We start from the raw sequence: 27,248 nt of genomic DNA on the forward strand, positions 1-27,248 counted from the left end.
GCTCTAGCCACGTTGGGGATCCCCTCTGGGAAGTCCCATTCCTAGTTCATCAGCTTCTTGATCCTTTTTAGGGAGAAGAAAAGCTTTAGGTGGGCCCCAGAGTCCAAACACCAGATCCACCCCTTCCTTGTCAGACTCCTCCTGAACCACCTCAATATCCAGGCCCTTCCAAACATGGGAAATAAGAGGCCTCAACTCCTTACGGAACTGACGAATCACCTGCGTGTTATCGGGACCTCTTTGGAATCAGCCTGATCATCATCCACCGTGAGATCTGCTGGGTCATCCTGATCCACCCCCGCATCAATCCCAAGACCATCTTCCAGGTCTGAATCATCTGAGCCGCTGGGCCCCGCAGGATAGTCCAGGCGAAGGGGAACCCCTGGACCTCTTTGCAGCAGGAAGAGACAGCTGACAGAAATGCCCTTTTATAAGCCAGTGTAATTGCAATATCTATGGTAAATCTAAGCTGCTTATGTATCTTTTCCAAAAAATTCAATTAAAAAAAAAAAAAAAAAAGCCTTATACATAAGCAAGACAAATTCTGAGGAAAACTCAAGTCATCCTCTCCCCTGTCTGGTTGAGACTGCATCTCCCCTCCCTCCTCCGACAGGATCACTGGAGACAACTGGGGAGGGGGGGGGTCACCTTCCGAGCACGACAGGCTCTTTAGGCCCCCAGTATTGACCCTGGCGGGGCAAATTGTAACATAGCACTGCTGCATTCAGCTGTCCCCAAGCCAGGCTACCGCCCTGACAAGTTTCCCTGCACTGGGTAACGGCTGTTGGAGCCATCTTGTCTTCATGTGTCCATGCCTGCTGCAGGGGAACAGAAGCCGTGAGATTGAGGGGAGCGGGAAAGGAGGGGATCACGGCCCAACGCAGCCTCCAGCTCACCAAGCTGCGAACAGAGGAGCTGCACGGGTCCCTTCCCCGAGCCTGCCCTGATGGTCAAACCAGGAACAGCCGGAGAGGTTGCTACTGAAAGAAAAATAACTTTTTTTTCTTTTTCTTTAAAGAAACAGCAGCCACAGCAAAGGAAAAAAATTCAAGCGAAAAAAAAAAAAAGAAAACTTCCCTGCTGCTGGCAACACCTCTGGGAAGGAGCCTTCAGGGGATAAGAGGGAACCAAGACCTTTGGCTGTCAGACCCCTGGATCTGCAGAAGGCTAAAGCTGATCAGGGACTACCAACCCCTCCCCTGGCTCATCTGGAGGGATGGCCCACGCAGGAACCTAACACCTCAGGGAGCATCTTCTAACTTTTCTTCTGTCCCTTTCTTTTTTGCTTTCCTGCAGGTTTGCATCTCTACCATCTGCTGGAGACAGAGAAATACTGAGGGGACTGCAGGTGGCGCACAATCTGTTATGTAGCAGTGCTGCAAAGTTTAGTCTCTGCCTCCATCTGCTGGTAGGGATGCAAAACCCACTTCTCTGGACCCATCTGGGATACGAACAGGAACCTTGTGTCTATTTTTTTAATACTTAGAGCAAGAAATTGGAAGGCATTTTTTACAGCTGGTAATTTCTGTATGAGACATGCCTCTGGAGGGTTGGGGTCCTAAGGTACAGAGTGTAGGTTAATGAGTACAGTCCTCTATCCTAAAAAACAAAAACGCATTGTCTTCTCCTGCTCTATCGGTTTTCTACATCAAAGCATGACCCCCCATCAGCACTTTTGTGAGAGAAGGCAAGCAATCAAGTTTGTGAAATAAGCAGTAGAAGGCCGGCAGAGGCTGCGCTGGTTTTCTGAAGATGTTCACAATGCTGGTGCATAGATAAGAGTATTACTTCCATCAACATTTTGCACAAACAATGGGAGAAATTGGTGCTGGGTGAGGGGGAGCTTAATACTGCTCTCGCTGTATAATGTTAAATTTTCTAATTATACTCCGTGGAAAAAGGATAAATGAAACACCATGATGTGGGAAGCATGTCTTGCAGTAAACCAGTATATTAAGTGAGATGTCATATCCATTGTATAACAATTATAAAAGCGCTGATCTGATAAAAAGGTGAATGTAGCACATTGCCCTAGTATTGCTCCTTGCCTTTTTGTAGAACTAGCTGGCTCATCAGAAGCAGAGAAACAGCATAGTCGTAGAAAGTTATTGTGAACTTTACATATAAAACCCATGAAAAGTCATGGTTGGGGTCATGGGGTGTCTTTTAGGTCCAGCAAAGTGTTCACTTTAGTTCTGGCACATGACCCATGCATTTTTGCACTCTTCTCTTGATTAGTGACTGGATACATTGGTTGGGTATGTTGAGTGTTGCACAGCCAAACTGACTGACGCCACTGTAGGAGACTGGGAGCTTTTCTTTGCATGTAGTCCAGGTGGCATCCCCAGGTTGCCAGTAATAAATAGCCTTATAAAATCTGCTGCCATTTTCCCCTCCCAGCACATAGATTCTCCTTTTCCATCGCACCACTCCAGCACCACCAGTCTTCTCAGGTAGCGCTGGAACTATTCTATCCCAATCAATGCTACCCTCCTCCCTGATAAAGAAGCATCGTGTAGTAGCATGAAGCACAGGTGTGGCAAGTGGGTTCCCAGGTCTGTGTCTGGCTTTGCTGGGGGAGTAGCCACCTATAACATAGATCCCGTTATCCATAGCAACTGCACCTGCAGATACAGAGACTACCCCTAAGGGTAGCTGGGCCCAGGAGTTCGAGTCAGTGTCATAAATCAGAAGTCCCTGAAAGTTTTGCTTGTGTCCATCTGCCATTGTCTCTCCTCCAATTAGGTACAATTTGCTCTTCAGCACAGCAGACGAGAAGAGCTGGAGTCCCAGTGGAAGCTTGGAGATGGGAGTCCATGCCTTTTGCAGCAAGTCAAAACATTCTGCAGAATCTAGTACAGAGCTACCATTCCAACCTCCTAGAGCAAAAAGCTTCTGCTTGCAAGCCAGAAACCCATGCATAGAGCGGTGCATGGACATGGATGGACCCTCAGTCCACTGGGTTGTAACAGAGTTGAACTCATGGAATGTATCTGAAATGGAATCGTCTTGGTGTATGCCTCCAGCTACATACAGCCTATTTCCCACTGCCACACAGCCAGGACACATGAGGGATTTTAAGGCTGCCAGCTTTTCCCATTCTCCTAAGAAGGGATCATAACAATCCACATGGAAATCGTGATCTTTAAGTCTGAGGTCCTCTCTCACCTGGAGATCCACGCAGACAATTTTTTCATGGTACATTCCCTGCCTGAGCGCAGGTAAGCTCCCTCGGGACCTCTCTTCACTACCCAGCTGTAGAGACGCTATTTCATTGGCTTTAGCATCCAACACACAATCTTTCGAGACCTCAGCAAACTCGCTTGGGGTAAGAAGTGGGACACGGATGTATTGCATCAGCTCCTCAAAGAGTGGGCGGTGATCCTCAGGCTGAGAATTCCACCAGCGACAAGCAGCTCGGTAAACATCCAGTTCAGAAGAGACCACAAGACTATCGGAAGAAATGATACTGATTAAAGTCGGTAGGTCCAGGTGAAGGAAGTCTTCCTCCTCAGAGATTTGGCAGAGGTTCTGGCTGACATAGGTCAATGCTACATGGAGCAAACACTGTTTGTTATGGGAGAAGGCCAATGCGTATATCTCAAGGCAGTTCTGGAGGGAAAGGCTCCTCACAAAGAACCTGAGAAGAACAAGGAGAATATCTGATCAACACATCAGTGCCTTTTCTTATCCATTTCCATTTTAGACCTTCCCCTCATCACTTTTATAGGTAGAAATAAAAACAGCAACTCCTTTCAATGAGGATTCCCCCCTTGGCTTATGGGAAATTTGATACATGTCCTCATTCTTAAGAGTGGAGCCTGACCTCATTGTGCTGATGGATTCAGGAGACATCTTTAAAATGATACTTCTAACACTCCCCGCTTAGTCAAACAAGCACTGGATGCAGGGTCACATTAAATAATATGGGAAACTTAATTCAACCTCCATCAATATTGGGATAGTCCAGAATTTGAGAACCTGTCAAAGATGGTTTTAGTTGATTGACTCTCTATGCTCGGTGGAACTGCTTGACTTATCCAATGCCTAACCCTCCTGCATCGTCGTGCAGAAAGCAGCATATTCACTGGGCACTCTCTAGCCAACAAGTGCTTACTGCCATGTTTGCTGTTACCTGCAGCAGTGATCTAGCAGTGGGAGGACCTGCAGGCGGCTGGCTGTAGAGAAGAGTTGTTCGGCCGTGTGGAGGGTCAGCATCACTTGCCCAGTGTAGATGTAGGTCAATACATCCTGGATAACAGATGGGGAGACATCCTGGAGCTGTACTTCTCCATCCCTGGATTCCTTAAGGGGGCTGCTGAACATGGCCTGGAAGTAGGGGCTGACTGCTGCCATCACAACTCTACACAGAAAGAGGAAACAGAATATGATGGCAAATCAGGATGTCAAGGTCCATCTGATCCATTCCTCCCATAGTGATCTCTCACTTCTTCACAAGCAGGAAGCCTCTGCTTGTCCCATCATTTCTTGGAGTCTGTTGACATTTCTGTCTCTACCAGCTACCCCAGGAGGCCATTCCATGCACCTACCACACTTTCCCTTGAAGAAATATTTCAAGATGATGCTCCTGAGTCTACCCCCTTGGGTCCTCAAACCATGGCCGCAGTGGTTTCCAATATTTTTTGTCATCACACACCATCAATTTCTCTTCTCTTCCCTCCACCCCATCTCATCACCTTCCCTCCTCTCTCCCCTCACCACCTGGCAATTCAGCTGTCTCTTCTCCCAGCTACAGCCTGGAACCTGCTGCTAGCTTCCATCTGCATTGGAACTGCAGGGACCAGCGGGACTCGCCAGACTATAGGGTGGTGTTTCCAAAAGCTCTCCTGGAGGCAGGTTTTCAGGATATCTGTAATGAATATGCATGAGAGATTTGCATACACTGGCTCTTCATTGCCTGTAAATCTCTCATATGCATATTCATTCTGGTAATCCCAAAAGCCAGACTGGATTAGGGGGAGGGGCTTGAGAAACACTGCTATAGGGTACTGTGCAGTTTCAGTATCAGAGGAGAGCCAGCACAAGGGGCAAAGAAGCAGCAGCAGTCCCTCCCCTCTGCTGAACAGAGGATATCCTGAAGACCAGGAGTCGTAGGGGAAAGAAAATGAAAAACTGCTGTGGCACCTCAACTCTTACTGCCCTCTCCCTACCAGCTGGAAGAAAACTTTGCAGCACACTTGTGCTTAAGTCACAACACAGCGCTTGGGAATCACTATGCTAGAGCATTCCTAGCGCTGAAAAAAGTTTGCTTTTGTGCATCTGGAGACATTTGAATCTCTCTCCTCTCCTCTTGGGTATTTCATAGGACTTTTGGTGTAGACCCACAACTATTTTGGTACCTCCACTCTGTCCATTTGGAGAAACAGCCTCCAGCAATGGACATATTATTCTAGGGGAGGGCTCATTAAAAACATTATCACCTTCTTTTTATTGATTATGCCTCTTCCCATGCACCCTGGCTCTGGCCACCACCTCATCACACTGTTTTGCTATCTTGAGATCATACATGATCACCCCAAGGGCTCTCTCTGCCAGTTGGTACACATCAATATCTCACCCTTCATTGTGTACCATTCCCTCAGATTTCTGCACTTTCTTACACTGAACCTTAACTGCCAGGCACTCACCTACCCCTTAAGCTTTCTCCATCACACTATTCGGTACACTCTCAAGGGTGCCCATACTGTTTCAGATCATAACATCCTCCACAAAGAGGCAAACTTTTCCTTCTATCCCTTCTCAAAGACACTGAACAGAAGTAACCCACTTTACCACCACTCTCTTGTCTATCACTTAACCAGTTTCTACTTCAGTCTGCGATGTTAGGGCCCATTCCCAGGTTACTCAGTTTATGCATGAGTCTCTATGTGGGATATTAGGAGCTTTGCTAAAATCCAAGTATGCCACATCAGCACAAGCCCCTGATCCAATTCTCTGTTCACCAAGTCAAAGAAACTGATCAGAGTTTGCCAACACAATCTCCCTTTGGTAAAACCATGCTGCCTCACTTCTTGCATGCCACTGGATTCAAGATACTTCACTATTTCCTGCCTAAGTAACAAACTTAAAGCCAAATTTACTATGCATTTTCCCCATAGGCACAGAATGGGAGAAACGCTTTAGTAAATCAGGCCCTTAGATCGTAAGCTTTCTGGGGACAGGGAAATACCTACAGTACCTGAATGTAATCCACTTTCAAGTGCTGAAAGGCAGAATATAAATAAAATAAATAAATACCCATCACTAAAGTGAGGCTAAGTGGCCTCTAATCTAATCTAATCAGCCTTGCAGCAATAATGTAATGTTCATCTTGCTTCAGTTACATGTACCAAGTTATTTCCTAAGTTTATTTCAGTTGTTTTAAATTAGATTGTACTTTATTATAGTTTATTCGATATGTTCCATGTATGTTCCATGTAAACCGCCTTCCCGGCGATAGTTTTCTCTGTTAATTGTGAACCGGAGTGATATGTATTGTATACAGGAACTTCCGGTATATAAAAACCTAAAAATAAATAAATAATCTCTTATCTCCCTATTTCCACTCTTATGAAGAGGGCTAACATCTGCTCTTCTGTGGTCCTGCAGAACCTCTCCCATTTCCAAAAATCTGCTTTAATAGATGCTTCAATAGACCTGCCAAATCTCCTTTTGCAACTTTAGTATCCTAAGGTGTATTCCATCCAGTCCCGTAGCTTTGCTAGCTCGGAAAATGGAACATCTACACCATTACCATAAAGACCCCGTCCTACTAGCTGTGCTTCTTCAGTCTCTTCTGTAGTGACCACTGAACAAACAAGTCTACCAGGATTTGTTCATCCAACAATTTAAAAAAAATATATATTTTCTATACATGTGTATGTATGTATGTATTTTTATATATATAGACAATTGCCAAGTTGTGAAGAATAAACGGTGTTAGTAGGTAAGCTGCATGGTGTGGGAGAGACATTAGCTAGAAAGTTAGTTATAGCATACAGTCAAGGGAAAGGAAGAGTTCTAGAGAGTCTGCTTGCAATGAGGAGTAAGATCTTTGAATATGAGCAGAAACCTACCTGTGACAGGGGAAGCATCTTCCTCCAACTACTAAACTGGCATCACACAGCACTTGTGCCTGGTACAATTGCTTTAAACCTGCAGACAGACAGAGCAATCAGTGGGCATGGATGTCATGAATGATAGCTCCCATCTTGGCCTTCATGGAAATGCATCTGCAACTAGCACTGCACTGCTGGTAGGGAAGGAGAACCACAAGTTTATATTCAGCAGAGAAGACTGGCGCTCAGGGGAGAACTAGCACTGGTTAGACTAAAAGAAGACACAAGAGAGAAGTCTCACAGAAACCAGTCACAACCAAAAGAAAATTGACTTAGTAAATGATAACAGAAAAAGACCACTGACTCATCTAATTTGAATTTTATTTAGATTAAACTCATGCTTTTTATTGGTAGCTTAAAGTGAGTTACATTTCAGGTGCTGTAAATATTTCCCTGCCCCTTGAGGGTTTACAATCTAAGGCAGTGGTTCTCAACCTTTTTCCCATCGTGACACACCTCAAAGACCACACTCACACGTGGGACAGAAATACAAAAATTAAAGGTCCAGTATTATTTTTATTGTTAAGAATGACAATGGGAAAGATAAGTAATATGTCTGAACAAAAATTGCATAAATAGTAAACATTAGGGGTGTGCATTCGTTTGCAACGTATTGGCAATCCACAACGTATATGCCATATTCGTTGTATTCGTGGGGATCACGAAATGTATGGCGAACCCCCACGAATACAACATATTACTAACGATTAAATCCCCACCCTCCTGACCCCCCCCAAGACTTGCCAAAAGTCCCTGGTGATCCAGAGGGGGTCCTGGCGCGATCTCCTGCACTCGAGCCATCGGCTGCCAGTATTCAAAATGGCGCCGATAGCCTTTGCCATTACTATGTCACAGGGGCTACCGGTGCCATTGGTCGGCCCCTGTCACATGGTAGGAGCACAAGATGGCACCGGACTGTATACAGTGTAACAAAGGAAAGAGAAATTTCACCAGTCCTCAAAATAAATCAATACATATAAAATCAATAGCAGTAAAATCATACTAACAAAACAAACAGATTTCAAAACAGCTGATGAATGGAATATCCAATAATTAAAAACTCGTATCAAAGATTTATAGATACCAATAAAATATTTCAAAATATCAGATGCACAGATCCAATAATGAAAAATAAGGATAAAAAAATGCTTTGCTCTCCATACCTGGTAACCAGGTGCCCTGAAATGGTTTTGAATTTGCAGGAGGAGGGATGGTTTGCTTGCAACTTTTTACCTCACTCTGTCATACACAAGCTCTCTCTCACACACACACATATACACATGCTCTCTCTCTCTCTAACTTACAATCATGCACATATACACATGCTTTTTCTCTCACTTATATAGGCTTTCAATCACACACATACATGGCCATTCATACACTTACACAAAGGCTCTCAATCATACTCACATGCTCTCTCACCTACACTGGCTCTCAGTCTCACACAGACATACATGCTCGCTCTTAATCATACATACACATGATATCTCTCACATATATGTTCTCGCAATCATACTCTTAACATTCATGCTACTCTCACACACAAAGGATCTAAATCATATACAGGCTCTCAATCACCCAAACAGGTTTTCAATCACGCACACATAACTCTCAATCACTCACATACATGCGTCTCTCTCATACACACACAGGCTCTCAAACACATGCTTGCTCACTCACTCTCACCCCCACCGAACTAGCGACAGCAGTAGCCTCCTCCATTTCCTGTCTTAGCGGCAGCTCTCTCGGACTTGAGAAAGGAGTCCCATTGGCTGCGGGCGCGGACATTGCTCCTCTTTTGCTCCATGCCATGCTTCTTCAGACCGCGCCTCTCTTCTTCAGGCCAATGCTGTAAGCACTAGCATGGTCTCTTCTTCCCACGCATGTGGCTGCTGCACACCACTTCCTCTTCCGGGCAATGGAGGGAGGAGGGAGGAGGGGGGGGGGGGAGGGAAGAAGAGACCATGCTGGTGCCACTGATTCCAGCTCTCCTGCCGCATTCTGCCTGGGTGGAGGATGAGTTCCTATGTCTCTGGGGCGGGGGGGTGTCGGGGAATTGTGGCAACACACCAGTTGGGAACTGCTTATCTAAGGGCTTCGTTTTCTAATCATTTTTCCCATAGTAGATAAAGAATGGGAGAAAAGCCTTGGTAAATCAGGCTCTATGTTTCTACCTGAAGCAATACAGGGTGAAGTAATTTGCCCAAAGTCACAAAATCAGGTGCTGGGATTTGAACCCTGGCTTTACAGCCCGCTGCTCCTCTACTCCAGCTGAGATTTCCACTTCGTGTAGATAAGCATCCAACACACACACATATCTATCCCAAGTATGCCCTACATCTGTTACTCACCTGCTCTGGTGAGGCCATGTCAGACCTTATCTTCCTCTTTGATTCTTACAAGACAAGCACATAATCCAACACCCAGGTGGGTCCCTCTTCATGTGGAGGCAAGGATCTTTCTAACATGCTATACTATTAGCAAGCACTATGCACCAACAGACCTCGTTCCCTCTATCCAGAAATCATCAACAACCCACCATTAAGGGAACTCCTTAATACGTGGTCAAATGTGCGGTGGCTTTTATCTGGGACAACCCTTTGTGTGGTTGTCCTGTTACGGTGGTGAAATAAAATAATTGAAGAATAAATTACGGTGGCTGAGTAACAGGACAACCACACAAAGGGTTATCCCAGATAAAAGCCACCGCACATTTGACCACGTATTAAGGAGTTCCGTTAATGGTGGGTTGTTGATGCTATTAGCAAGGCCATTGGTCAAAAAATCCGCCTCCTCCCCATGATGTTCTTTGATACTGACCTTGAATAACGCAATCCCCCACCGTCTGAGAAGTGCCTCCAGGCTTCTGTACCACATCCCAACCCAGCTCAGACTCCATGCTGTGTGGTAAAGACGGAGCAGCTGCTGTCTGGTCAGAAAGCAGAACAGCACAGGCAGTGAATACTAAGATTCAAACAGCTGGAAATGCATTATCTCTACCGCCTCCATCTCCCTCCCCCCGAAACGACAGACCCCAGCATGCCTTGTAACTAACAACGCTCTGTATACCCTCCCTGCCCTGCTCCTGATATAACAACTCCTATCACTCCCTCCGTAACTAACACCGCTTTGTAGCGCTCCCCCTATATGTAATGCACTACATTTCCTGGATACAACGCACCTACAGCTCCGACTCTAAGAAACATTCAGCTCTCTCCTGTTACTGTACAATAACCAAGACAACTTTATCCTGACCAGCCTAGCCGGGCACTGATAGGTGTCGCTGACCCATGACATCATGTTATAATGGCGACGCGCAGTGTCGCCGAGCTATGACGTCAGAGGGGCAGTCATGGCGGCGCGCAGGGAGGTGTCGTCGAACTATGACATCAGAGGAGGGCAGTCATGGCGGCGCGCAGGGAACTGTTAAGTGTCGCTGAGCTATGACGTCAGAGGAGGGACTGTTATGGCGGCGTCCAGGGTCTTGCGTCCCGGTGTCCTGTCGCTGCGCAAGCTCAGCGGCGGCGGAGGGGAAGAGCGGAGCAGTTTGTATCGGCATGTGCTGAACGGATACAGCGCGCGACCGCGCCTGAACATGGAGCGTTTGTGCGCGGACACGGAGGCGGCGGCGCAAGACCTGGAACGGAGGAAGCACGGAGCGCGACGGGAGGAGCTGCTGGAGATAGTGAGATAGATTCGGTAGCAATGGGGTAGGGGGGAAGGAGGAGGAGAGTGTGCGACACCTGAAGCAGGGAGGAATAAGAGAAACTCAATTTTGTGCGGGTTGGAGGATGGGAGGGGAGAAGGGAGGGAAGACCGAGAGATTTGCATACAACTGAGGCAGAGTGCATGTATATCTTTTTCATACATATTCATTAAGGGGTAGATTTTCAGACGAGCGCGAACAGCCTACTTTTGTTTGCGCTCCAGGCGCAAACAAAAGTACGCTGGATTTTAGTAGATACACGCGTAGTCGCGCGTATCGGCTAAAATCCTGGATCGGCGCGCGCAAGGCTATCGATTTCGTATAGCCTGCGCGCGCCGAGCCGCGCAGCCTACCCCCGTTCCCTCCTAGGCCGCTCCGAAATCGGAGCGGCCTAGAAGGGAACTTTCCTTTGCCCTCCCCTCACCTTCCCCTCCCTTCCCCTACCTAACCCACCCGCCCGGCCCTGTCTAAACCCCCATCCTACCTTTGTCGGGGGATTTACGCCTCCCAGAGGGAGGCGTAAATCCCCGTGCGCCAGCTGGCCTCCTGCGCGCCGGGCCGCGACCTGGGGGCGGGTACGGAGGGCGCGGCCACGCCCCCGTACCTGCCCCCAAAACGCTGCCGACACGCCCCCGCAACACCGCGTGCTCCGGCCCCGCCCCCCGACACGCCTCCCGACACGCCCACTCCGAAAACCCCGGGACTTACGCGAGTCCCGGGGTTCTGCGCGCGCCGGTGAGCCTATGTAAAATAGGCTCACCGGCGCGCAGGGCCCTGCTCGCGTAAATCCGCCCGGTTTTGGGCGGATTTACGCGAGCAGGGCTCTGAAAATCCGCCCCCATGGATAGCCTGAAAACATGACTGGTTTGTGGCCCTTGAGGACTGGAATTGCCCACCCCTGCTCTAAAACATCTGCTGCTCTAATTGTTGTGTCATCTGCAAAATGTACCAAAAAATGAAAAAACGTACATAAGCCATAGAAACGTGCAGAAAAGTACTTACCACAGCACCACAATGGACTAAAATGAGCACCAGAAACATGAGTAAACATTTACTCCTTCCCTGACCTAGGAGTAAAATTTCCTACATTAAAAAACCAAGCACTAAAAAGGAGGAGAAGTCCAATAACTGCTATTAATCAAGTTGACTTAGGGAATTGCCACTGCTATTAATGGCATTAGAAGCATGTTTTGGGTACTTGCCAGGTACTTGTAACGTGAATTGACCACTGTTAGAAGCAGGATGCTGGGCTTGTTGGAGGCAGAGGATGAAAGCAGTTACAGAGAAGGGCTACAAAAAATAATGCAAAGCCTGAAACACAAACCATAATCGGAGAGATTTAAGGAACTTATAGGGAGCGGGGAAAAAGTAAAATGATAAAAGTATTTGTTTACACCCTGCCCCCCTCTCCTCCTACTGATCTAACATGAGGATCATGATTCTGAAGCATGCCAGGCATCAAACAATTCACAGTCAGCCAAATGATTCAAGACATTTTCATGTTTTTTCTCCCACCAGGTAGCCTAACCCCCTTCATTCCCCCCATGCCCAACTTCTGCCTCAGGTAAAACAAGAGGAAGAAACTACCCCAACGCAACCATTCCTATCACAATCCCTAGAGTCTAACCACCAATAGCTCATACTTTCATAGGAAACTTGCAAAGCCCTCGCTTTCCCCTTCGTCATCGTCCAATCCTCTCTGCAAGTTGGGGTCTAACACATGCCATAATGTACATGTTAGAGTATATAAATTTATGGATAATTAATCATCTCGCTTCTGGCTCTCTGAGACAGTTGTTGTAGTTAAGGGTGTCAGTAAATTTAAGTTTGCATTTAAACAACCATGCTGTAATTTGATTTTCCATTTGCATCTGATCATGAGATTTATTCCTCAGTAACCAAAAAGCTGGTGGCTCCTGCTCACACCAATGCAAGAGAATGGCCTTCTTCCCACTCAAACATGCCTTCCAGAGCAAAAGGCGTTCATCCTCCTCCTGAAACTGGAAGGAGAATGCTACATCAAAAAGGACTCCCTCAGGAGCAAAAACCACTGTCTCTCCCACCAAAACATCTAGTATTGATTTAAATAGTGCTTACTGGGTCAGATTGGACACACTTTTCCCTGTTATTTGTTTCTTTTCCATTTATCCCTTTCCTCTTGCCATTTCTGATTAGACTTCTGAATCTCCAGACTCCAGTTAGACAAACCAGCTCTTCAGATAACTTTGACCAAAGACCCTTACAGGAGATGGAGATGGCGGAGAGCGCTGCACTTCTATGGTGCAGCACAGCTGCTTCCTCCTCATGTAGAGCCTCTGTGACGTCTTCCTCCCAGTCATGCATTCACCTGCCTCTATCCCAACAGGTCTCTACCTGGAAGCAACTAGTGAAAGTGCAAGAAGACATCTGCAAGCTCGAAGATGAAAAAAAGCAAATTGCCGAACAAGTGAAAAATCTTGCAGTGAGTTTTGAAAGAGATGGAACAAGAGCTGTGATATGGCTTGGGGGAGGAGCATTGTAAGCTTTGCTGAACATAAACTCCAGCATAAGTATTCATATTTTCAGAATAGGGCATACGTACATGCTATGCATAGGTAAACACTACACAGCACACACATTATGCTAGGAGCATGCAGACACTCCACCCCCCCCCCCCCTATACATTGCGTTTGTCATGCGTGTATATGTATGTTCCTTGTGCTGTACAAACACAGGAGGCAGGGGTGGAGAAACTCAAGACAGAGGAAACCTGCAGGGGAGGGGGATCTTTAGCACTTTAAGCACAAAGCTTTTCTATCTCTGTCCTCTACTGTCTCTTCCTTCAAGTTTGCAGTCATTTAAGCAATTGGGGTTGTTTTGTTAGTTACTGCAAATTCCCAGCAGAAGGTGGTGGGTGGTCCTGGAGTCCGTCCAGGATTTCCCACTTTCCTGAAATGAAACTCTTATTTCATCCCTCCCAACCCCTTCAGAAAATAATTCTGTTTTCCTGTTTTCCTCAGATAACTCATGACAAGAATGATTTGCACACGGTAAGAAATCTGCCTATTGCTTACTGAAGGACTGTTATAGAGTACACATGGGAAAAATATTGTATCTCATTCTGTCGTCTACCTCAGAAATATAAATCAGGCACAAGAAACCAACCTTTTTCAGGGGAAAGAATGCTCTGGAATAAAAGGTCCTGGTATGAAATCCCTAGGGAGGAGGGAAGGTAGACTCGGGAGCAGCAGAAAATATTTCTTCACAGAGAGGCTGGTGGATGCATGGAATGCCCTCCCGGTGGAGATGATAGAGAGACATAAAACAGTAATGGAATTCAAGGAAGTTTGGGATAAAGCTCTGAGGATCCTTGGTGCAGAGGAAAAGGGAAAAGCGAGGATCGGCTGGGATCTGTGCCGTTTCTCCGGGAGTGAGGCGAGGTGGACTGGATGGGCCTAATTGTCCTTGTCTAATGTCCATCTTCTATGACAGTGGTGGGGACAGAGTTGGGAAGTTTCAGTATTGCAAACAGTCCACTCCCTCGAGGGCAAAGGTGGGGGGGTGTGCGCCCCCACAGATAAAGGATGTACAACCTAACGATATTGCAGGCAGTAGAGATAGCTGGGTGGGTAGCAGCAGGTGACAGCTCCCCAGAAAGCAGTTGGAATGATGCCAGCTGGTTGGTGATGGCCTGGTTCTGTACAGCAGGGCTGCGGGGACTAGGAGACTGGATGCGTGGTAACCATATAGATTATTACAAAGCTTGGGGTAGCTGGGTGTTGGCTTACATATGGGATCTTAATGCTCATTAGCTGGGATGGTAATGAACCAATGAGGAGGAAAACTAAAACTGACTTGAATAAGGAATGATATACTACAGGCAGTCAAACTTCTACCATTAGCAGCTGGGAGATATCCTTACAGTGAGGACAGGAATAAACAGATAGATCAGATGATGTTTTTGTGCCACCATCTGCTGTTACTCTGTGAGTACTATTATGAGCTTTTATCAGTATAACAAGGACAGGTGTACATGGTTATGATGTATGATGTATGTATGAACTACTATTTATCTCCTCCAACCCAGACAACCACCCCCCACAAACACACCACAGTTATCATCTCACCCTCACTCAAGTAAGAGATCTGGGAGTAATCCTTGACAACCGCCTTAACTTAAAGACCATGATCAATACGACTACCAAAGATTGCTTCCACAGACTACAGGTGTTGAAAAGACTCAAACCCCTCCTTTATTTACACGACTTTAGGACTGTTCTCCAATCCTTAATATTTGCAAAAATAGATTACTGCAGTGCTCTTCTCACTGGCCTTCCCAACTCATCCATCAAACCACTTCAAATGATTCAAAATGCTGCTGCCAGAATTTTAACCAACACCAACCAAAGAGAACATATTACTCCCACTCTCCGAAACCTACACTGGTTACCAATCTACCACAGAATCCTTCACAAATCTCTCACCCTGATACATAAGTCCATCCATAACTATTTTCATCTTGACCTTGAATTCCCTCTCAAACTCCATACTTCCATCAGACCAATTAGAGAAATCCATAAAGGAACGCTACAATCCCCTCCAACCAAAGCTATTCGCCTCGTCTCGACTAGGGTCCGAGCTTTTTCTTTTGCAGGTCCAAACATCTGGAATAGCCTCCCCGCAGACCTCAGGCTAGAACCATGCCTACTAACATTCAAAAAAAACTTAAGACTTGGCTGTTCCAACAAGCCTTCTCGGATCCTTCAGACTCACAATAGACAAACAACCTATTCACGAGCTACGGAACCATGCTACTATTTTGTTGCCTATTATTATGATTATCCTAACTCCTCAGATAATATTGTTTCCTGTTTAATCTGAATCCATTACAACTTTTGTGTTTAAGTTATTGCCCTTCTTGGGCCTTCTATTCTTCTTACTTCTAAGCTGTAAAGCCTCCAAGTTTATAGTCCTTGTTTAATGTAACTTACTGCTCTCTTCTGAGTATTTTGTACTGTTCCATTTCTGTTACAAGTTTTTCTCTATCCCCCGTTCGATGTAAACCGATCTGATATGGTATTTAACCATGAAGTTCGGTATAGAAAAATGCTAAATAAATAAATAAAATAAATGATGTGGCTGTCTGATGTCCCTGTTGCAGCTTCCCAGCTTTCTGACTCTTCGTGGCCGAGGAAAAGAGATACGTTTGCAGCTGACTGGCCTGTACCAAGAGGAGATGCAACTGGATGAGAAGTATTATTCCAAGGCCTTGGAACTCCCCAACAGGACCCATCCTGACGTGGTGAGGGGAGACAGGCAAGCAGAGAGCCGTCCTGTATCAGGACCCATCCTGACGTGGTGAGGGGAGACAGGCACGCAGAGAGCTGTCCTGTATCAGGACCCATCCTGACGTGGTGAGGGGAGACAGGCAAGCAGAGAGCCGTCCTGTATCAGGACCCATCCCGACGTGGTGAGGGGAGACAGGCACGCAGAGAGCCGTCCTGTATCAGGACCCATCCCGACGTGGTGAGGGGAGACGAGCACGCAGAGAGCTGTCCTGTATCAGGACCCATCCTGACGTGAGGGGAGACAGGCAAGCAGAGAGCCATCCTGTATATGGACTCATATCGACGTGGTGAGGGGAGACGAGCACTCAGAGAGCTGTCCTGTATCGGGACCCATCCTGATGTACTATGGGATGAGAGACTTCTGTGTGGTTCTAATTTCTGACCATGAATGGCCTCTAAGTTCAGGGCTGGGATAGGGACTGATGATCTCCCCCTTCGCAGGCTTTATGAATATTCTGTTTGAAGAGGTCATACTGTGAACTGGTCAACTCCCTCTACATCAGGGAAGCCCAAATGAAATGAGAGCCAATTCTTCACTGAGTGTTTATGGGCAGCCTGTAGGTAATGGAAGTTCTGAGAAGCAGCTTCTTCCAGAGTTACCACAGTTGCTAGTGGGATTATTTTATTTAGTGAGGGTTAGTGATACCTCACTTTAAGAGCTCCATGGCCTACTCTTGGCGAGGGGAGGGGGTAGGATAGTAGGGAGCCAGAAGGCGACATACTAGTAAAGTTGCAGTAACTTGTTGGGATGGGCTAAACTTCTATCTATCTTTTTTTTTTTTTTTTTTACAGCCAATTGGTGATGAAAGTAAAGCAAGAGTGGTGGAGGTCATCGGAGAAAAACCAGGTTAGAAAAAGTTTGTTGTAGAATGAAATGCATCTCCCATGGAGGCTGCTCTGGGGCACAGGAGATGGCTGGAGGGGATCGCTCTGGGACACTGTAAGAAGGAAATGATGAGAAACTGGGGAGTATGGGTCTCTTAGGGGCCCCACAGAGGGCTTAAAGGAGAGTAAATATCATAGGGAACACACTGGAACATTGCAGATAGCGTACACATGTAGGCGAGAATGTACAGAGGTGGTCTGTAAGAGACTGCTTGTTGCATTGGGATGCTCTGGCAAGGGAGGTTAGGGAGGCAGGATGGAGATGTGTGATGGAGATAGAGGAAAAGGCTATGGGAATCCCTCAGGAGAGGAGTTTAAAGGTCTTTTTGTGTTTTTCTTTTATAGCCTTTGATTTTCAAGTGAGAGGGCACCTAGACATTGGAGAACATTTGGATATCATAAGACAACGGTAAGAGATGGGGGACAACCTTTCTTCCCTGTTCGTACCAGATCAGTCCAGTCTCCTGGGTTTTGCCTCCGCACCAGCAGATGGAGACAGAGCAAGATTTGACTGGCTCTGCCATATATAGCAGGGTGCCACCCACAGTCAGCCAGTATTACTCTGTCTCCAGCAGATGGTCAGGTGCACCACTCACAGTCTGAGCTGATTCTTATAAAAAAAAAAAGGAAGGGTAGATTAAGCTTACTGTTTTTGGAATTTGAATGTGGTTCTTAAGGCTTTGTGTATGCTTCCTTTCAAGCCATTGAAGAGGGCGACTGTGAAGGACCTCACGTTGAAGATTTCCTCGGCACGTCGGGTCTCGGAATTGCAGGCGTTATGCAGGGAACCTTTCCTGAGGTTCTCAGCTTCCGGTGTTAGCTTGCGGACAGTACCATCTATTCTTCCGAAAGTGGTGTCCTCTCTTCATTTAAATCAATCTGTGGAACTTCCTTCCTTTGCCGATTTGGATTGGTCGGATCCTCTTTCTCAGGATTTGAGAAAGTTGGATGATCGGAGGGCGCTTCTGCGTTATCTGGAAGTTACTAACCCTTTTCGGGTCTCGGATCATCTTTTTGTTCTCTGGAATGGACCAAAGCAGGGTAATATGGCCTCCAAGACCACGATCGCCCGGTGGCTGAAAGAGGCCATAAATTCTGCCTACTTGCTTTGTGGAAAACCTTTGCCGGTGGGACTTAAGGCACACTCCAGTCATTCTCAGGCGGCTTCCTGGGCTGAATGTCATCAGGTTTCCCCGCAAGAGATTTGCAGAGCAGCAACTTGGAAAACATTGCATACCTTTGTGCAACACTACAGGCTCGATGTGCAAGATCCGAGTAAGGGAAATTTTGGGGTATGAGTATTGTGAGCGGGCCTCTCCGGTTCCCATCCCTCTTAGGTACATCCCAGGAGTCTGGACTGATCCGGTACGTACAGGGAAAAGAAAATTAGGTCTTACCTTCGATAATTTTTGTTCCTGCAGTACCAAGGATCAGTCCAGAGTCCCACCCGCTGTGTGCATTAAAGTTGGGGAGAGTCCGCTACTGCTATTGGTTTTTTTGTCCTCTGATCTGCGGATTTTCCTGTTGTTCGTAGCCCTTTTTATGGGTCTGGTTCGGTTGTTGGGGTCAGTGATCCATAGATTAGGTTACTTTTCCTGTAAATAGTTAGTTTGGGTTGAGAATCTTTCTTCTTTGACATTGTGTAATACTGGCTGACTGTGGGTGGCACCCAGCTATATATGGCAGAGCCAGTCAAATCTTGCTCTGTCTCCATCTGCTGGTGTGGAGGCAAAACCCAGGAGTCTGGACTGATCCTTGGTACTACAGGAACGAAAATTATCGAAGGTAAGACCTAATTTTCTCTTAGCTGTCATGACCATAATGTGGCAAGGAACAAGAGCGCATCAGCAGTTCACGGGGTTGAAGGGAGGGTTGTTGGATGCGCTGAGGGGTCTGTCTGCATGAGGAATGGACTATAGGGAGAGACAGGAAGCGGAGAGAGAGCTGGAACTGGGGGAACCGATAAGCCAGGAGAAAAGATGACCAGGGTGCTGGCAGGAGCTAGGTGAGCTAACTAGAGATGTTGATACTGGCAGCAGCTGGGCCACCTGGAGATGTAATTGCTGGCAGGGGCTGGGAAAGCCAGGAAAGAAGATCCTAAGGGAGCTGAGAAAGCTGAGTTCAGAGGTTGCTGGGATAGATGGAAGCAAGGGGAAATTGCAGGAGCCAGGAAAGCTGGCAGAAGCTGAGAAAGATGGGACCAAGGGGGAGCTGACCAAGAACTGGGCTTAAAGGGAGCTGGCAGGAGCTGGGTCTTGCAGGTGGGAGCTGGTAGAAGGTGAGGGAGATGATCCAGGGGGAGCTGGCAGGAGCTGGGTCTTGCAGGTGGGAGCTGGTAGAAGGTGAGGGAGATGATCCAGGGGGAGCTGGCAGGAGTAGAGCTTGCTGGTGTGACTGTAAGAGATTAACAGGCCCAGTCTGTGTGCTGAATTATGCATGAATGCATTCTCTCTCGCTCTCTTCCAGTTATTAAAGTTTGGCCCTCAAGCTCTTTCCAACACAAACAGCTCATTTCTTAGCACTTCTGGAAACTATTAACCTTATTCAACACAAAAGGGATTACCCAGTATTTATAAAGCCTTTGTGTCATGTCAGATGTATGTATACACTGTAAATGTCAGTAGCATGCAAAACTGAGGCCACGGTGCCTCTCCCTGAGAGAGAGAGTGTGTGTGTGGCAGACAGAAGTGACAGTTCACAACCTCTCAGTTTTGGAGTAAGTGTGACAGATTCATAGTCTTTCTGAGCTTTGGTTTCTCACATCTTTTTTTTCCCCCATTTAAGAATCTGAGCATTTTTGTGTTCCCTGTATGTACCCGAATCAGCCCAGACTGCTGAGGGGCGGTCGTCCCGGTTCCTTCAGACGAACTTCGGACCGGCAGATATTTGATTTGTTTTCTGGTTCCGAAGAAGGAGGAGTCCTTCTGTCCGATTTTGGATCTAAAGAAGGTCAACAGAGCTCTCCGAGTGCCCCGTTTACGCATGGAGATGCTCCGTTCCGTAATCCCCTCCATCAGAAGGGGAGAGTTTTTAGCGTCCCTCAATTTGTCGGTATCTCTGGTTTATGATCCTCGGCAAACATTTCCAGTTTCAGGCCCTTTCCTTCGGGCTGGCTACAGCCCCCTCACGTTTTATATCAGTGGAGTTTTATGTTAGGGAGAGCTTTGTAAGGACAGAGCAGCTCATAGCTTGTGTAACTGGTCTGTTAACCTATTCTTTCTTTTCCAGACGCCTGTCTCATGTGTCTGGTTTCAGGTCATACTACTTACGAGGGGCAGGGACAATGCTGGAACATGCCCTGGTGCAATTCACCATCAGCAAACTGGTGAAAAAGGTGACGGCGCTTTGCTTAGCTACTGGTTTTCATGCATTGTGTGCATGATACTCAGCTCTGGCAGAAATGCTGGCTTGTTTCTCTGTTCCACCAGAAATACTCATCCCTGCCCTGCCTGAGCCGTTTGCCCCTTTCTTCTGGTTACTTACCTCTCAGCTATGCCTGAGATTCTCCTTCCTGTGTCCCTTACCCCCTGGATTGTTTGCTCCACCCACCTGTTCCTCCAGAGGCTTGTGTAGAACAAAAGTCAGAAAGCTTTAGTGTGCTCGGATGTGTATAGCTTTACATAAAATGACTGACTGAGACCACTGGTCCAGGAACAGGCATGGGGTTGATGCACACATCATGATCAACAGGTGCCCTGTTCAGAAACAAAGGGAAAGGGGAGAACATCGTGCCACAGGGATGGAGGGCTGAGGGTTGTGCAAGTCAGAAGCCTTGGAGCAGCCTTGTTGTCTGCTGCTGCTGCTGCATTCTGAGATAATCAATGGCTCTCACTTTTGTCCCACGTCCCCTAGGGCTTTATTCCAATGACTGTTCCCGACATGCTGAAAGGGGCCATCTTTGTAAGTACCACCTTTCTTGCTCTCCTACCATGCAGCTGAGTTGTATGCATTCATCCAAAAGACTTGGTGTGACTCTCTTCAGTTGTTCTCAGCCTTTGTTTTACTTTAAAACGAGAACGTTTGCATCCTTCTGGTTGTTGGGATTAAACTGTGAGGTGTGGATTTAATTGCCTTTGAGGAGCCTGAAATGGGAAGCTGTTGGCAGTGTTAGCACAGAGGGTGGTCCACACATGTTCTGAAGTAACTAAATCCAAGTCAGGGAGGAGGTTTTGCTCCAGGAATAGCTAAAACGGGATTACACCTATGTGAAAGGAGTTTGTGGTCAATTCTAGAGCTTGGTATGAACAAACATCTCCATATTTCAATCTAGACCACATCCCCAGTGTGCAAAGATCAGGACATGATGCTAGATGAATAGCATATTCATATTCTCGAAAATAGATTACTGTAACTCTTTGCTGATTGGTCTACCCGCAAACACTTTGAAACCTCTACAAATGTTGCAAAATGCCACTGCAAGGATTCTAACTAAATCTAACAAAAGGGACCACGTTACTCCCATCTTAAAGAACCTTCACTGGCTCCCTATCAAATATAGAATCCTCTATAAAACCACATCAATAATCCACAAAGTCATCAATAACTCCACTCCAATTGACCTCACCATCCCTTTACAGCTTCACATCACCTCCCGTCCGACGAGATTAGCCCAGAGAGGCATGCTAAGGGCCTATCCACTCAAAACATCACTAAGTAGAAGAGCTCTTTCCACCGCTGGCCCTAAACTTTGGAACTCACTCCCTCCTGACCTTAGAATTGAACAATCGACACCCTCCTTTAAAAAGAGACTCAAGACCTGGTTGTTCAACCAAGCATTCTCTTAATCCCAATAACCAAGCTTTGAATTTCCATGACCGCCGACTTCAGTCTCAACAAAATCAGTACCAGCAATTATGTTCACTTTCCTCAAAATATATTGTATTTAAATTATACTCTCCTTGTTCATTTAAGTTGTTGTTATTTATTTTTTCCAAGTTCAATTTACCTTGTTCATTGTAAGACATTATTCTATATACTGTCAATTCAATTGTTGTAATGTAAACCGAAATGATTAGTAACTCTGTTACCAGAACTTCGGTATATAAAACTGTTAAATAAATAAATAAATAGTGAGGTAAGTAACCCAGGAGTGTGTGTGTGCAGAGGGTCCATGACCTGTGCCCAGGATACTGCTGGCTGGCTGATCCGTTCTGTCCTACATGATCCAGCAGGTCTTCTCTTTGCTGGATCAGAGTTGGCAGACCTGGAAAGGTTCTTGGGTATGGCACAGGGGTATGTGTCTGGCTCCTGGCATCCTTTGGAGAATGTTTTTGTAGAATGCCATTAACCAGCAAATATCTTTCATCTAACACGCATTGATATTTTTTTTTATTTCTACATGTAGAGCAGTCACAAATGTGTGCATGCTTCAAAAATCCCAGATCGCCCCAAACTTTCTGCATCTCTGAAAATCTTGTGTAGTCACGGCAGACACCGTCCCGTGCTTCGTTTCCTGCTTCAGGGATGTTATGTGTTGCAATATCCCAACTGTCCCATCAGGCTATCGCATGTTTTCTTCTCAAACATTTTTCAAGTGTGCACTTTGAATTTCAAAAATATTTATATATGAAAATGTGGGGTTATGATTAAACCAGCTAGATTGCTGTACCTCTGAGAAACCCTATGTATAAAAAAAAAATATCGATGTCGGTTAGATGTAAGATATTTGCTGGTGAATTGTTTTTGTAGATTGTGATTATCTTTTCAACTAGTGTACATGATCCTTTCATTAATGTCTTGTTTCTTTTGCTGTGGTCAGGAAGGCTGCGGCATGAGGCCCAATGCCATTTCCTCGCAGGTCTATAGTCTGGACCCATCTCGCTTTCAGGACCTGTTCTTGGCAGGTACAGCGGAGCTAGGAATTGCAGGTAGGAATGTCTGCATCCGCTAACACGGTGTATACCTCAGTCTCTGGTCTCCCGTCTTTCCCACCTCATGCTTTGACACCTGCCATGCTCGTGTCTCTCACCTTTGGCCCCTGATTCACTCTTACAGGGTCCTCGGGGTGGGGGGGGGTGCCCCCAGGCTTGTCTCTTACAGGGTTGTTTTTTTCTCCAGGTTATTTCATGGATCATGCTGTAGAATTGGCAGACCTTCCTGCCAGGTAAGGAGACACCTGTTCAGTTGGTGGTTGTATTGCTGCTTGTGGTATCCAACTCTGTCCATGTCTCATCTCTTAACCTCTTGATTTAGATCCAGGAAAGTGTCCAACGTTCTCCCTCGGACTGAAGCCAGGATCTGCCCTCTCCCCATAGCTGTCACTTTTAGTTCAGTGGAGCACCTCGTCTCTCTCAGCCTTGCCTTGGACAGTAATATTTATTTAGTCAGATTTATATACCGACATCCAAATTCATTTCATGTCGGTTTACAATGATAAAATTCAGCGTAACAAAACAGAAATGCAATCAAACCTATCGTTACATCAATATTATACTAAAACACAATACCCTACCGTTAACAAATAGTTCTAGAAATAAAATATATCAACCTAAATACTAAAATTGTTACTTATCCATAAAACTAAACTTAAGTGACTTCTACTATAATAAAATAACATAAAATCATTTTATTCAAAACTAAAACAACCTAAAATAGGATAAAGGAACTAAAAAACAACCTAAAGGTAAAATAATGTTCATATACTATTTATTTATTTATTTATTTATTTATTTATTTAATGCTTTTTTATACCGGCATTCATGATACAGATTATATCATATGCCGGTTTACAAGGAACCAGGGTTAAAACAGTTACAATAGCATTAACGTAACGGAGAAAGGCAAAAGTTATAATAAAACAAGGGTAATGGAACTTGGGGAAGAGGAGGCCAGAGCGAAAGGAACTCGTTGATTATAACAAATTATATACAGTGTGCTGAATGTTAGGCAATGAGTAGATAATTACAGGGAATCCAAGAAGATATCAGTTGGCTTGTTTGAACGCCTGTTCAAATAGCCAGGTTTTTATCAGTTTCCTGAAGCTATTAATATTTGCCTCTGTGCAAATATCAACAGGGAGTGAATTCCACTGAAAGTGGAGGCTTTTTTGTATGCAGTTCGTGTATGGGGTCCCCCTCTCATAGATCTTTTTGCTTTGGGTCTCAGTGAGGAGCAGCTGTGGCAGAGGGTGCCTGGAGAAGCATATTACCCCGGGGCAAGCTGCATTGCCCCCACGCAACCGTTTGCTGCTGGATGAAACAATCCATAGTGATAGATCTAGATCGCGACCCTTTATTCCTCTTCCCTCTTTATTTTGCCCTTCCTTTGACTGCTTTGTCTCTTCCTGTTCAAGGCATTATTGTGTTTATACTGACCATGCTCTTGCCTTCCTACATGCCAGGACTGTTTGTTGCAGTACTTGCTTCAGAGCCGAGACGGACAATGCCCGAGAGACATGGGGGCTCTACAGGGTGCATCACTTCACCAAGGTAGGCGAGAAGGGGGTCTTCCCAAACTTAAAGCAGTAACAGCCCCCCCTCTCCAGTGCTGTCCCTCGCAGTAGAAAGAAATAACAGCAACACTTTCACTTGCCTATTGCTCCCCTCCCTCTCCCTTTTTGCTTCCGGACCCCCAGCTATATCCCACCCTCTCTTGACAGCTTCTCCCTCCTCTTCCCCCCCCCTCTCCCACCTTCCACTCCTCTCAGAAGCTGAGGCACAGTACAAGATCCTCTGCTGTCGGTCTCTGGCTGCATCCTATTCTCTTCCTGATGGCTGGCTGTTTGTTTTATTTCTATACTATTAGGTAAAAAAGAGAAGGTACAAACATGAACATATATGTTAATAAAATAAAACAGAGGGAATACAATAAGTTTTACAATTGTATTAATACTACATTTCAGATATTACTTATTAATACAAAATTTATATAAAGTTCTTTGACGACAAACTTATTAACCCAAACTTACAATAGCCCTAGGTCACCACTAGATAATAATAATTGTTAAAACTCCTAATCACCATCACATATCAGCCATACCTGAACCCTTATCCAGGCATCCCAATCATACAATCTACGTACACATCCAACCATGTGGGCTCTGAGTGGTATACAAATGGAAACATTCATTATAATAGCTAGGAATGTTAAAAATATGTTTAAAACAGTGACAGTACAACAGATTATTACTAATGTAAGGCAATAAACAATTGGGGCTAAAACAAACAGAATCTGTTTCTCTGTTCGTAGGTTGAGATGTTTGGGGTCACAGCAGACGAGTCTGGGACAGAGAGCCAGGATCTGCTCGCAGAGTTCCTCCGAATACAGAAGGAGATCTTCTCCGACCTGGGACTGCACTACAAGTGAGAGCTGGGGCGCCAGGGGACAGACGGACACACAGAGATGTCTGGGTCATTAAGTAACATGTCTGTCTGATTGTGCGCAGGGTTATGGATATGCCAACGGAGGAGCTGGGGTTGCCCGCTTATAGGAAATATGACATCGAGGCCTGGATGCCTGGAAGGGGCACATATGGTGAGGTACGTGAACCTTGTTCCTAAACCGTAGGTGGGGGGAAGGTAGGCGCACGGGCTAACACGTTTCATTTTTTTAAATCTAGATTTCCAGCGCGTCGAACTGTACTGATTACCAGAGCAGGAGGCTGCATATAATGTACCGTAAGCCCTTCGGAGAGCTCGGCTATGCGCACACAGTGAGTCTTGGAGATAAGTGGACACGCTGAACCCCTGACAACCAGAGCCCCTTAGTGTAAAGTGCTGAAAAAGGGGATGCGTCTGACAGGCAGGTTGTAGGGGAGGGGAAAACGTACGCGCTGTTCCCATTCTATGTCCTGAATGTGTCTCCTCTTCAACCCAGGTGAATGGAACGGCCTGTGCGGTCCCTCGCATGTTAATCGCCATCCTGGAATCAAACCAGTTAAAGGTAACTCCTCCCGTGCAGTTAATGCAGAGGGGACCAGCTGTTACCATTTTAGGGTCTTAGCTAATGAGTTTCAGGCAGTCATGGACATTGCGTGTTGTCCCGAAGCATTTACCCACGTGAGAAGTGGGGGTGAGTGCACTGGGAAGAACAGAATTGAGGGAGACGGGGAAGGGGTTGGATGTGGGGGAGATAAACAGATCTCACTTGGGATGGCTGGTGTGTGAGGTGAGGATGGGGGGGGGGGAATCACAGCAAAGAAAGCTGGTGCATTGTGGGAGGGGAGGTTACATGGGGAAAATGATGCCTGGGGAGGGAGAGGAGAGCTGGGAAGAATGACCTCATCCACGAGAGAACTGCAGGCTGAGGTTGCGGCAGGGAAAGTTGCCCCCAGTGAGAGGAATGGGGAGAGCTGGTGCCTTGGGGAAAGCTGGGGTGTGTTTTGAGAGGAGAGGATGAAGAACTCATTGGCAAAGAGATTTGTGAAAGGAAAATACTGTTCAAAGTATAAATAGAAGAGAGTTGTAAGTTTCCACCTGCTTTACTGCCTTTCGGGGGGGGGGGGGTGCTTCCAAGAGAAGGGCTCTTATTGTCCACGATGGCTTGCCGTGGCCCTGACAGTGACCCACGGGTGTTGCGCCACCCTTTCCCTTGATTCTCTGAGTGATGTCTGTGCTGTTCCATGACAGGACGGGAGTGTACGGGTCCCGGAAGTGCTTCAACCCTACCTCGCCATGGAAATCATCAGCAAACCTGGATACACCCCTCTCAGGTACATTGGCCCTAACCAGCGTAAACCGAGGCCTCCCACCAGCTGAGAAGCAATTGGGAGCCCTGCCCACGGGGCTGAGCCTCTGGACTAAGAACTGCATCCTTGCCACCTGGCATTGTCCACGCTGTGTGTACGGACTCGTGGATCTGACGAGGAAGGCACGGAAGGAGGACGGCAGCCTAAAAGCATCTCACTCACCTCGCCCTGCTTCCTGCCGTACAGCTTCTGGACAATGATGTACATGGCCCATGGTCTCTGGTCATCCAGCGGTGCATCATGGGATGCCAAATGGTGACTTGCATATATTACACCCATGACATTTTGTGGGGTATATTGTACTGTGGTGCTCCCTGTGACTTGGTTCTCTGTTTCTATAGCAGCAGGACACTCCTGCGCTGGTGATTAATCATGACCTCAGTATGATTAACATCAACCAGGGATCTGATCATGTCTCCTTTTTGTCTTCTGCTCTACATGGAAATCAGGGGGAAAATCGTTCATCTCCAGCGTGCTGGCGGAGAAAGAGCTGCACTCTGGCAATATATTTCTTACAGTAAAAGGAT

At 46.3% G+C, this 27,248-nt stretch overlaps 2 protein-coding genes across 3 annotated transcripts; one reads left to right on the forward strand and one right to left on the reverse strand.

Annotated features, from left to right (window-relative positions):
• Window positions 1–640: 640 nt before the first annotated feature.
• LOC115100853 (kelch-like protein 3) lies at window positions 641–10,430 on the reverse strand. 2 transcript variants are annotated; one of them, XM_029619846.1, is made up of 5 exons: window positions 10,300–10,430; window positions 9,939–10,043; window positions 7,077–7,155; window positions 4,136–4,363; window positions 641–3,640 (listed from the first exon to the last, which is right to left on the reverse strand). In XM_029619846.1, exons 1-5 carry the CDS (start codon window positions 10,322–10,324, stop codon window positions 2,185–2,187), a joined length of 1,893 nt encoding a protein of 630 aa, XP_029475706.1. In that variant the 5' UTR covers window positions 10,325–10,430; the 3' UTR covers window positions 641–2,184. The 2 variants fall into 2 exon arrangements, with proteins under 2 accessions (XP_029475706.1, XP_029475707.1); XM_029619847.1 differs by having other exon boundaries at window positions 9,939–10,047; window positions 10,300–10,418.
• Window positions 10,043–27,248, forward strand: SARS2 (seryl-tRNA synthetase 2, mitochondrial). Its single transcript, XM_029619848.1, has 16 exons — window positions 10,043–10,803; window positions 13,190–13,285; window positions 13,824–13,853; window positions 15,965–16,105; window positions 16,944–16,998; window positions 17,382–17,445; window positions 20,265–20,370; window positions 20,889–20,936; window positions 22,795–22,903; window positions 23,094–23,139; window positions 24,376–24,463; window positions 25,224–25,336; window positions 25,420–25,513; window positions 25,594–25,686; window positions 25,851–25,916; window positions 26,603–27,248. The coding sequence occupies exons 1-16, from the start codon at window positions 10,585–10,587 to the stop codon at window positions 26,729–26,731; spliced, it is 1,497 nt and encodes a 498-aa protein (XP_029475708.1). The 5' UTR covers window positions 10,043–10,584; the 3' UTR covers window positions 26,732–27,248.

The sequence above is a fragment of the Rhinatrema bivittatum genome, chromosome 11 (assembly GCF_901001135.1).
Source record: "Rhinatrema bivittatum chromosome 11, aRhiBiv1.1, whole genome shotgun sequence".
NCBI classification, from domain to species: domain Eukaryota; kingdom Metazoa; phylum Chordata; class Amphibia; order Gymnophiona; family Rhinatrematidae; genus Rhinatrema; species Rhinatrema bivittatum.

What these genes read in the sequence shown, in the direction of transcription:
- LOC115100853 (XM_029619846.1), bottom strand. Translation starts at nt 10,324, where the DNA reads ATGTTTCTTAGAGTCGGAGCTGTAG. An exon ending in AGATGCTTCCCCTGTCACAG is followed by an intron (nt 4,364 to 7,076) that starts GTAGGTTTCTGC and finishes CTTTCTGTGTAG; the next exon opens with AGTTGTGATGGCAGCAGTCA. An exon ending in CTGCTAGATCACTGCTGCAG is followed by an intron (nt 3,641 to 4,135) that starts GTAACAGCAAAC and finishes TGTTCTTCTCAG; the next exon opens with GTTCTTTGTGAGGAGCCTTT.
- SARS2 (XM_029619848.1), top strand. Translation starts at nt 10,585, where the DNA reads ATGGCGGCGTCCAGGGTCTTGCGTCCCGGTGTCCTGTCGCTGCGCAAG. An exon ending in AACAAGTGAAAAATCTTGCA is followed by an intron (nt 13,286 to 13,823) that starts GTGAGTTTTGAA and finishes TGTTTTCCTCAG; the next exon opens with ATAACTCATGACAAGAATGA. An exon ending in GAAGGGGCACATATGGTGAG is followed by an intron (nt 25,514 to 25,593) that starts GTACGTGAACCT and finishes TTTTAAATCTAG; the next exon opens with ATTTCCAGCGCGTCGAACTG.